Source organism: Cicer arietinum, chromosome 6 (assembly GCF_000331145.2).
Source record: "Cicer arietinum cultivar CDC Frontier isolate Library 1 chromosome 6, Cicar.CDCFrontier_v2.0, whole genome shotgun sequence".
Taxonomy (NCBI): Eukaryota; Viridiplantae; Streptophyta; class Magnoliopsida; order Fabales; family Fabaceae; genus Cicer; species Cicer arietinum.
In genome coordinates, this window is record NC_021165.2 from 57,743,570 (window position 1) to 57,755,777 (window position 12,208).

A 12,208-nucleotide genomic window follows, 5' to 3' on the forward strand; every position below is an offset into this window, starting at 1 on the left:
CTTACGTGTCGAGCATAGTCTTTATTCCGGGGTGATTGGTGTAATCGCCGTGCACGGGATCCAAATAGTATATAACTTCAGAGACCGCATTGATTGCAAATAGCACCCAATGTGCCCTACAACAACAAAAAATTGGTTAAGCAATTTTGTTTATACACAACTAATAAATTAAATTCTCATCAATTAAAAAAGATAAAATTACGTACCCTGAATTATATGGTGCCAAGAACAATTTATCACTTTCTTTATTTCCTAAAAACATATCTACAATGTATTTTTTTACATTGTCTGGATCGAGTTTCCACATCGACATCTTATGTGGAGACAAGAATGAGTATTTATTTGACAGTTTCCTCGTGCACACGACCTTCTCGTACAAAAACCTTCAATGAAAATTTTAAACTAGATTAATTACCAATACATTTAATTAATTACAAATAAATGCAATTAAAAGTATTTTTTACCTTATGTACAAGCTGATTACAGTAACACTCAGCTCCTTATGTTCGAGAAGATCGTACATTTGCTCCTTTTCGAGGTATTCAATATACTCATCTCCAAAGATGTCTTGATTCATTTGTACAATGGGCGAATCGTTGCTGCTGCCCATGTTCCTTTTTATTTGGATGTCAAGACACGCCCCGTATTTACCAAGGCGTGGCTGACTTTTATTAGGAGCAGCAGCAGCAGCGACCGATTTTCCCCGATCCAGATTTTTTGTTGCTGCAAGTTTGGCAGCTTTATTACCCTCCAGCCTTTGTAGTTTGGCAGCCCTATTAACCTCCAATTTTTGAGGTTTGCTGCCTTTTTTTGGCTGTAGGGGTGGTTTATTTATTTGGACCTACAAAAATGAGGTAAAATGTTAGTTTATTGAATCTGAAAAAATGAAAAACCTTAGGCAATAAATGTGACAAACCTTTTCGGGAGATGTAACTGATTTGTCCTTGGGAATCTTTTTTTCGAGGGCAACAAGGTGTGTGGGCCATGCCACGTAACTGCCAATAGCGTCGCTTAAGAACTTCATATCTCCATCGTTGTCCGGTATGGGCAACGGTGCAGTTGGTTCGAAAGCAACCGTAGGCGATACTTTGACATGGCCCGCGGGGATCGGAATATTGTGCAATACTTCTCCCGAAGTATTGTACAATATTCCTTTTCCCACCTTCCGTTGAGTCGGCGAGGACAAGTATAGGACACATGTAGTGACACCCTACATCAATAGTTAAAACATAAGTACAGTTAATATATAAGTTTGTTTAATACATAAGTAATTACATAAGCAAGTAAGTAGTAAGTAATTAATTACCTCGGGAATACTCTTCAAACCGACGTTGCAACTCCCGGTTTCACTCTCCATTTGTATTTCAGGTTGGAGCTGAACCGGAAGTTGCTTGTCTTTATTCGTATTCACCAAGAGTGCCACTTGCTCCGATAGGATTCTGAGCTTCTCTAATACTTCCTCGTTGGAAGGTTTTTGGCGCTTCTCTTGAGGAAAAAAGCTTTTGGGAGTTACGCCAAATCCTTTCCCCCTCACTCGACCGGAATACTCAGGGACATTAAACACTTTCCCAAGAATGTCCCTGCACGTATCCTTGTTGCCCTCTTGAGTTTCAGAACTTTGTTCAATAGTTTCCTAAAATACATGTAACATTAAAAAGATAAGTTCAATAGCATTTTTAAAATACAATATTAAAAAATATTAAAGTGATAATATACTTACACAAAGTTCTACAACTTTCTTGACATTTTCATTATCAACCACTCCTTCTTTGTTAACACGCGCTTCCTTCCATAAGATATGACGACCCAAGGGTTGATCGGCTTGGGTGTCTTTTCTCTATTCGTTAAAATCATAAACAAAATAATACAAATTAGTTACACACTATAGTTTATAATACAAATTACTTCATTATATAAAAGTGATGTTTAATTACTTACAATTTGTTGTTCAAGGCGTGCATATCCCATACGTGATTTCTTGTATGGGTGTTTTGGGTTGCTTGCCCGTTCGCGATTTGCCTTACTAATATTCTATATAAAAAAAAAATAGCAATTGTGTAAAAATTTAAAATACGCTACGAATATGAATAATAAAACACAAATGCTAATAAATTAATCACTTACGACAAACGCCGGGTCAGAACGTTTGGAAACAAATGCACTCCATTCATCCTTTGATATATAATGTTGATATATCTTTGGAGGTTCAGCATTTGTGTTTCCTTCTCTATCTTTTAGATAGAAATTTGAGAGATGGGATCTAAATCCACGATGGATTTTCCCAGCAACTCTCAAAACATATGACTTTCGTTCCTCATCAAGAACAAAAGTGGTCTGCAATGAAAACAATTATAAGTAATGTATTTTACAGAAAAAAAATTATAAATGACAAAAGAGTAGATCAAAATATTTACTTGAATGTCATTCCAGATGATATCTTTGGCATCCTTCAACGCCTTATCTCTCCAGTTGTCTATTGTTATTGGGACATTTTGACGAACAACAGCCCCAATGTAGCTTACAAACATGGAGCTGTTGGGGTCAACTGGCTGACCACTCTCGTTCCAGCCAACCTAATAAACTCATATAGTAAGTACATGCCCTAAACCCTAAAAAAAGATAAAAATCACACAGCAAACAAAGTATAGTATACCTCCAATTTAATCCCACTACTCCTTGCTTTAATCACCTTTTGCATTATAGTTGCACCACGTATGACTTCTTTTTCATAAGTCTTGGAGGTGCCAACTTCTTCATTTTGAACTTCTATATCTTTGTTTGTATCCATTTAACTACAACAAGTTCAACATGCAGTTTAGTATAACATCAACAAGCTCAACATGGATCATGCATTATTATAAACAACCTCAACATGTATCAGTATATCTTAAAAAAGCTCAACATGCATTTTAATGATTACAAAAAATTTATAACATCAATACCTGAATAATGGTTCGAAGAAAGATGAAATGTAAAGAAAAGAGGGAACGCAGAAAGTTCACAGAAATATGGTTCAAAGAAATAGGATATTGAAGAAATACGTAATGAGGGTTACGTATTTCAATGAAAATATATTGTGTGAAATGGGAGAGATGATCTTGGATGGAAATAAGGTTCGAAATGAAGGAGATGATCGTGGAAATAAGGTTTGTAATGGACGGGATGATAGGGTTTACAAAAGAAGAGAAGAACGATGAAGGTTGAGATGATAGTGAAGTTTACGTAATGAATAGGAAACTGAAGAGGTAACTGTTATATATACGTAACCCTTTTACAACGCTTTTTATAAGCCTTTTACAGCGCTTCTTTTGCAAAGCGCTCTAAAAGGCTTCTTTAGTTAAATTTTTAAAAGGCTCTTTTACAACGCTTTTCCCAAAAAGCGCTGTAAAAGACCTCCGTGTGTTATTATGTTATATGAATGCCTTTTACAGCGCTTTTACACATAAGCGCTCTAAAATGTCTCTTTATGTTAATTTTAAAAGGCTCTTTTACAGCGCTTTTCCCAATAAGCGCTGGAAAAGACATCCGTGTGTTATTATGTTATATGAATGTTTTTTAAAGCCTTTTACAGTGCTTTTACACATAAGTGCTCTAAAATGTCTCTTTATGTTAATTTTAAAAGGCTCTTTTACAACACTTTTACACATGAGCGTTGTAAAAGGCCTTATTGTTTTTGTGTTTTGTTATGTTATGTTATTTTTTAAACAAGCTCAACATGCATGCAAAACCCACATAGTAGTAACTGGTCACCACAAAAATCCCTTCCTCTTCACCAAACTCTTCTCCTTTTATGCATCTTCTTCACAAACATCAAAGCTTACTCTTTCACAATTCAATCTCCACCTCAACACCCTTTTTATCTCTTTACATTCTCTTTCCTTCTTAAATCGAAACTTAATTGGTATTCAGGATCATTGCCATGTTGCGAAAAATGGGTTTGTGTCTGATGTTTTTGTTAACAATGTGTTTTTGGGGATTCCCATGATGCGTACAAGGTGTTTGAAGAAATGGGTTTGTGTCTGATGTTTTTTGGATTCCCATGATGCGTACAAGGTGTTTGAAGAAATTAGGTGTCTGATGAATATTATTTTTAAAGCTTTTTTACAGCGCTTTGTCAAATAAGCGCTGTAAAATGTCTTTTTTTACTTATTTTAAAAAGAGTCTTTACAGCGCTTTATGTGAAAAGCGCTGTAAAAGGTATAAAACACTCATTATTTTATTTTTAAAAGGATCTTTTACAGCGCTTTTTAAGATAAGCGCTGTAAAATGTCTCTTTATTTTATTTTTGTGTTTGGTTTATTTGGGTTGGGATGACATTAAAAACATTTTTATCATTGTTTATTGGATTAAAAATATTGTTATCATTGTCTTTATCACAATACTTTAGGAGATGATGAATTATTAGAAATGAGAACTTCTGAAGAATCTATATATATATGCACTGAGCAAAAGAGAATCTCTCTATTCAGTTCAGTTCAGTTCATGTAAATTACTAATTTATATTCAGTTCAGTTCATGTAAATCAAGCTAAATATAAAACACTCATTGTTACATGAACTTGGTATAAAACACTCAAATCAAGCTAAATATAAGCAGAAAATAAATTAATCAGAACTTAGTATAAAACACTCAATTCAGATTACATGCATATTTACAATAACACAGTTCAGATTACATGCATAGCTTATATAAAACAATTAAACATATACATTAAGATGCCCTTCTTCTTTTCCTGGTGACATTCACATTTGTTTGTCCATTTACAATACGAAACGATGGATTAATCCAAATTCCCTCATCATGATCATCTCTAAGATATAAACCATCATCAGTTGAATCAATTTCATGTGGTTGTTGTGATGTTGCAAATAAAAGATCATTACCAACATCTTCATCATTATTGTTATCATCACTTATTTTATTGGTCGATAGGACAACAGACCATTTATCATTAGAAGGATCAGTGACATAAAACACTTGTTGAGCTTGCGACGCTAAAATAAAAGGCTCGTCTTTGTATCCCACCCTATTAAAATCGACAAGCAAGAATCCTGACTCATCAATCCGAACGCCATTATTATTATCGACCCACTTGCAACCAAATATGGGAACACGAAACATTGTGTAGTCTAACTCCCATATGCGCTCGATAACCCCAAAATATGATAGATTTGCATATATTGGGTTTTTGTCTTTTGCACTTGAGACATGCATCGCTTCAGCTACGAGAGTGACTCCACTATTTTGCATAGTGGTCTGATCATCTTGTTCTTTGGTATAAAATGTGTAGCCGTTAATAACATAACCAGTGTAAGAAAAGACATGTAAGCTCGGACCATTTGCTAGCCACCTCAATCTATTTGAAATTGATCCGGGGTCTATATCAAATTTTGACATTATGTGATTTTTTAACCATGTTACAAAACTTCGATTGTGCTCTCGAGTTATCCAATTTTGATTCCTATTCATGTTCAAACGAGATAACTGATCAATGTGTATTGTAACATACGGTTGAACCTCATCATCATTGTGCAGAACATACAATTGTGCCTGCTCCCATTCTGTCCTTGATATAGTCAGTAGTCTCCTTCCAGTTATCCCTTCTCCTGATAGTCTTCCCGAATGACGAGACATGGGAAGCCCTATGGATTCAACATTGGACAGATATTCAGTACAAAATTCAGCAGCCTCTTCAACAATGTATCGTTCAGCAATACAACCTTCTGGTCGACTTCTACTTTTTACGTACCCTTTTAATATTTTCATATATCGTTCTATCGGATACATCCATCTCATATAAGCTGGCCCACAAAGTTGTGTCTCCTTAACCAGATGAACAGTAAGGTGAACCATTATATCAAAAAACGATGGTGGGAAATACATTTCAAGCTCACACAAAGTAACAACAATTTCCCTCTGCAATGTCGGTAATTTCTGAGGGTCGATCACTTTACTACAAATTTCCCTGAAGAAGAAACATAATCTAGTTAAGGCTAGTCGAACTTTTTCAGGTAAAATGGAACGTATACCTATTGGTAGCAAATGCTCCATTATAATATGACAATCATGGGTCTTCAAACCTTTTAACTTGAGGTCTTTCATACAAACCAAATTTTTAATGTTCGAAGAGTATCCTTCTGGAACTTTAACTTCGTGTAGAAATTTACATAAAACAATTTTTTCCTTTCTAGATAGAGTATGAGCGGCTGGAGGTAGATATGTGCGATTTCCTTTCTTTACTGGAGCCAGTTCATTTCTTATTCCCATATCGACCAAGTCCAATCTTGCATTGACGCCATCTTTAGACTTTCCTGGAACATTGAGTAACGTACCAATAACACTTTCAAATACATTTTTTTCAATATGCATCACATCGAGGAAATGTCTTACATACAATGACTTCCAATATGGCAATTCAAAGAAAATTGACTTTTTCTTCCACCCAGTTTTCACCAGCTCTCCCGCAAAAGGTTTGCCAAATTTATTGGTCAAACCTTGTACTTTTTCAAGTATTTGATATCCAGTCGGTGCTAAAGGAGCTTTACCTTCCTCTGATTTTCCATTGAATGCATTTCTCCACCCACGATACTGATGACTATAAGGTAAAAATCTACGATGTCCAAGAAACACATTCTTCTTACAATGTTTCAACCGCATCCAATTTGTACTCTCTTCACATATAGGACATGCACACTGACCTTTAATGCTATATCCTGATAAATTACCATATGCTGGAAAATCATTAATTGTGCCGAACAACATAGCCCTCAAATTGAAACACTTTTTCCTATACCCATCATAAACTTCCACACCTGTCTCCCACAGAATTTTTAAATCTTCAATTAAAGGAGTCAAGTATACGTCGATATCATTCCCCGGTTGTTTGGGTCCAGAAATTAACAGAGACAACATCATAAACTTACGCTTCATACATAACCATGGAGGTAGGTTATATATTACCAAAATCACAGGCCACGTGCTATGTGAGATGCTTTGAAGACCATGTGGATTCATTCCATCAGTAGAAAGTGCAAGTCTTAGATTTCTTGACTCTATCCCGAATTCAGGATACTCGTGATCAATTTTTGCCCATTGTGGGGAATCTGCAGGGTGTCGAAACATTCCATCTCTAATTCTTTCATCTGCATGCCATGTCAAGTGTTTTGAATCTTCTTCACTGCGATACATGCGCCTAAATCTTGGTATTATAGGAAAATACCACACGACTTTTGCTGGAGTAGATTCTTTCTTCTTATATCGAGAGACATTGCATTTCGGACACGCCTTAAGTAGTTCATATTCGTTTCGAAATAAAATGCAATCGTTAGGACACGCATGAATCCTTTCGTAACTCATTCCAATAGAACACAAAATCCGTTTAGCCTCGTAGGTTCGACTGGGAAGTTCATTATCATCTGGCAACATATCTTTTAGCGCTTGTCATCAAAAGCGTTGTAAAAGGTTCCGTTATTTTTAAAATATAATTACAACAACGCTTGTGTTTAGCAAGCGCTGTAAAATGGGCGCTGTTAAATGTCATTTTTGGCGTAGTGTACATAGAAAAAAAAAATGAAATTCCATTAAAAATTTAAAGAAAAAAAATATATTACACGGAAGTTAATTTGAATTTTATACTATATTTTTCATACCATTATGCACCATTTAAAAAATATTTTCTTGAAATAAAATTATGTTAGATTTAGCTATATCACAAAATGAAAATTAATGACCAAAGTAAGCTCTTTCAAATCCTAGCCGTAGGATAGTCAAAGAAAGTGATTTTGTCGGAACCAAAACAAAAATTACGTCATTTAAGAGGTTTTAAACACAATCATTTTGAATTTGGAAGGGACTAAATCAATAAAAAAAACTACGGGATAAAAAAAAATCAAACATGCACCATCAATATAAATTAGTTTTAAAACAATGTTCAATCATAAAAGTTATATTTAATATAAAAATAAAAAAAAAAATAAACTAATTAAAGGAGTATTGATATGCATACTTGGATCAATTTCAACAATGGTTGCACTGCCACCAAAATCGCAAAAGCCACCGGCTTGCTTCTTGATTTGATAGTAATTATTAAAAGCATAGGAAGCATGACCTTCGATAGTGTCTGGATTAAAACAAAGTCCAGTGGACTGAATAGGCTCACAATCAGCTCCAGCTCCACATGCATAATTTAAAGCACTAAGTAATGCTGTGGTATCAGCTCCCTCCTTTGCCACACACCATGTTTTTGCTGCTCCAACAATCATCACATTAATCAAAACCATGATTGTCACAAACATTAACATAACTGAAATAAACTTTGATGAGGCCATTTTTAGAAATCAAAGAAAATGGTAGAATATTGTTGACTTGATTCTTAGTTATTATGTGAAGTGATTTTCTTTTAATCTATTTTTCTCTATCTATCATGATATATATATATATATAGAACATGCATGAATTTACTAACACTTAAATTTAATATTAAATTATTAAAATAAAAAATAATTCAAAAATAAATATTTACTATATTCTAACATTTTTACTCAAAATATATAATTTTTATTTATAAAAAAGTATTTTGTAAACTTAAAGGTAGTATTAATATTGATGATAGTTAAATTGCTAGCTTCTTATATTATCTCTAATTATAGAAGAGTCTTTGACTAATTCATGAGATGTGATACACTGAATTTCCTTCTAAAGAAAAAAAGATAGAGCTATTAATAGTCATCGAAAATTATTTTTTCTAATTAAAATCTTCCTTTTTATTATTATATTTTACTACTAATCTTATCTTTTAAATTCAAAATTTATCTTTTTATAGTTTTTCTTTTCAATAAATAAATGTTTCTAAATAAAATTCTCTTCTTTCTATTGGGTTGATTAATTCTATTAATTTCTGAATAACAACTCTACAACTACACATGATACTTGTTTTGTAAAAAAACAACACATGATACGCCTGATTCTAATATTCATAGTATTACAAAATTAAAATAAAAATTAATTAAAATTGATTACATAATCTAGTCTTTTCAAAAACCTATTAAAAACTTATTACATAATCAAAACAGAAGAACGAGATGTTGCTCTTTCTAACCCCTTTGAAACAATAGATCTTCTTTCTCCAAAAACAAGTTAACATGAACTATAATTTCATACATATAGGTCTTGTCCAAGTTGGTATCAAACCTTTAACACGAGAAGGACTAAACACTTCGATCTTGTGTGTCTTACGAGATGCAAGGTTCTTGAACTTTCAAGATTCAATAATAAGTACAATTGAATCTAGTTTATGTTAAGGACCAATTTGGTTTGAATGTTACAAATCAAAACTCATAATTACAAAATAATAACAGGATCTATTCCTATAGCTATTATTTACAGAGTTCATTACAAAGCAATGTTTTCAGCCTTTACGAAAACAAAAAATATTGAAAACAAAAAAGGGGAAACCCTATTTTTATAAACTGATTTAACAAAGGCAAACACTGTCATTCCAAAAACCATCCTTTGGAAAGATATCGATCTTCCGGAAGAATGGATTCTGGAAGGAGTTGTTAGACCACAGTCCCTTGAACAGTCAAAACCAAACAACAATTTAAAAGAAGTCATACAATACAATGACGGTAAAGTAAAACTAAGTTTTTCAAGAACTTCCAGCGCCGTATATTCTGATGCTGGTTCATCAAGACCCCCTTCAGTCATACAATTACCTCAAAAAATTGAAAACCCTACAAAACCACGTTTTTCATGTTCTGGCATACCAGATGCTTCTTTTCAAAACGTTGATTACTCCACAAATATACCTCATCAAATCTACACTGCACCTCAAAACACTAATGAGGAATCGCCAAACATTTCTCCACCAACTTCGCCATCCTTTTCTGCTACAACTGAAAATGTTCTTAATGAATTAAATGTCATAGAAAAGGCATTCGAAGTTGATAAAACTATTCTCCATAATAATTTTTATGCTACCAAAAATACAGATAAAAGAACATGGTTCTTTAAAAACTTTCTAAAACAAAGAAAATAAATTCAGAATGAATTTTATACATTCATTTTACAAAATAAAACTCATATTTTATTTTTTGAATGGTTTAAAATTTATGCAACACAAAACCAAATTTCTTACCCTTTCAAACAAAACCAAAGTTCTGTTAATCCCATAACAACAAGAAATAAAAGTGCAGAATGGGATTTGGCAACTGGATTAAAAATACAGTCTGAACACCCACCTTTAAGACATATCATAATAACACACCTAGAAAAGCCAGTAGAAGCTGCACCTTTCAAAATCCCAAGTGATAGTTCGGAAAAAGATACACAAAATATCCTTCAACAAAATAATTTTTACAAATCTCCATCTTAGTACAATTGCAAAACAATTAACTAAGATAGTGGAACATCAACATAATTCCATTATCTCTCCGATTGAGACAACTTATTCAAAACTAAAAAACCCAAATTTTAAACCAAATCAAATCTCCAAATCAAGCCAAAAACTATTTAGAGAAAGGTAGATCAGAATTTACTCAAGCCTTACATGACCAACGTAGTAGGAAAAAACATTCTTCTACCTCTACACCCTTGGTAGCTAAGGATACCTTTGAAAAAATAGTAACGACTTTTGACCTTGTTTCTGAAGCTGAACAAGAACAACAAAATATGTGCAAGCTCCAATGGCAGAAGGGTCAACCTTTGAGCATGGTCACATCACCAGACCTAGGAATTGAGAACAGACCCAATGTCTTTTCTCAATCAAAATTCAATGTCAGTACTGTTTATGAATGGAACATAGATGGCATGTCCGAATACAACATCCTAAGTCTCCTTCAAAAAATGACAATGGCATCAAATGCCTACAAAACCCAAGCCAATACGCCTGACAAAGCCATAGCTGAACTCCTAATAGCAGGATTCTCAGGTCAGCTCAAAGGATGGTGGGACTACCATCTTACACCACCTCGACACTTAAAAATATTAAATGCAACCCAAACCACAGAGGAAGGAATTCCCATCCTCGACGAAATACGGAATCCAATACCTGATGCGGTTGCAACATTGATTCACACAATCAGCCTAAACTTCATAGGCGATCCATCTCACTTAAAGGATAAGAATGTTGAACTCCTTTCAAACCTTAGATGTAAAAAACTATATGAATTTTAATATTACAAAAACACTTTCCTAACTAGGGTTATGCGTAGGGAAGACTCAAACCAACCTTTTTGGAAGGAAAAATTCCTTGCAGGACTCTTAATCGTTTTAGGAGAAAAGGTTAGAAACAAAATTAAAGAAGTCTATGGAACAAACCAAATCCCTTATAATCATCTGACCTATGGGGAATTGGTAAGCTTCACACAAAAGGAAGGTTTGAAAATCTGCCAAGATTTAAAACTCCAAAAACATCTAAAATGGGAAATGAAAAGAACTAGACAAGAACTAGGATCTTTTTGCAAACAATTTGAAATACCCACGACAAATATTTCTAAAGACTGCGGAGGATCTTGTTCAAAACCTTTTAGAAAACCTCCCAGAAAATCTTTCTCTAAACCTAATTTTTATAAGAAAAAACCCTTGCAAAAGAATTTCGAACCTCAAACTTCAAAACAAATAACTTGTTATAAGTGTGGCCAAACAGGACACATCTCAAGATATTGCAACAGAAATAAAAAACTCCATGAATTAAAAATTGATGAACAAATAATTCAAAAAATAGAGGCAATACTTTTAGAAACCTCTGAAGAAGAAAAATTCACGGATTCTGAAATAGGTTCATCAGAAAATGATAAACCTTTACAGTTTGATGAGCTAGGAACCACCGACTCTCTTAGTGATTCAAAAGCTAGTACAAAATCAATTAATGTTCTAACAAAGGATCAAGAACTAATTCTTGATATTATAAAATAGGTTGAAGATACAAAACATCAAAAGGAAATAATAGGAAACCTGTTAAGTACAGTGGAATCAAAACAAGGTCAACCTTCCACATCCTCATCAAAATTGCTTCCTAAAACCACTTATGACTTAAAAAATATCTTAGGAAAAAGAACAAAGTCACAAACCCCTGTCACAATTCAATCTCTGCAAGAAGAGATTAAAATTGTGAAACATGAGTTAAAAACTCTTAAACAAAAAATTGATTCAAATATTCTTCAAAATCTTCTTTCCCAAGTACAAAATCTTCTTTCCCAAGTACAAAATC

At 33.6% G+C, this 12,208-nt stretch overlaps 1 protein-coding gene across 1 annotated transcript; it reads right to left on the bottom strand.

Annotated features, from left to right (window-relative positions):
• Positions 1-7,811: 7,811 nt before the first annotated feature.
• Positions 7,812-8,279, bottom strand: LOC101509975 (PLASMODESMATA CALLOSE-BINDING PROTEIN 3-like). The gene is made up of 2 exons (XM_073369624.1): positions 8,006-8,279; positions 7,812-7,870 (listed from the first exon to the last, which is right to left on the bottom strand). The coding sequence occupies exons 1-2, from the start codon at positions 8,277-8,279 to the stop codon at positions 7,812-7,814; spliced, it is 333 nt and encodes a 110-aa protein (XP_073225725.1).
• Between the last annotated feature and the right edge of the window lie 3,929 nt (positions 8,280-12,208).

What these genes read in the sequence shown, in the direction of transcription:
- LOC101509975 (XM_073369624.1), bottom strand. Translation starts at nt 8,279, where the DNA reads ATGGTTTTGATTAATGTGATGATTGTTGGAGCAGCAAAAACATGGTGT. An exon ending in CATTGTTGAAATTGATCCAA is followed by an intron (nt 7,871 to 8,005) that starts GTATGCATATCA and finishes TTTATCCCGTAG; the next exon opens with TTTTTTTTATTGATTTAGTC.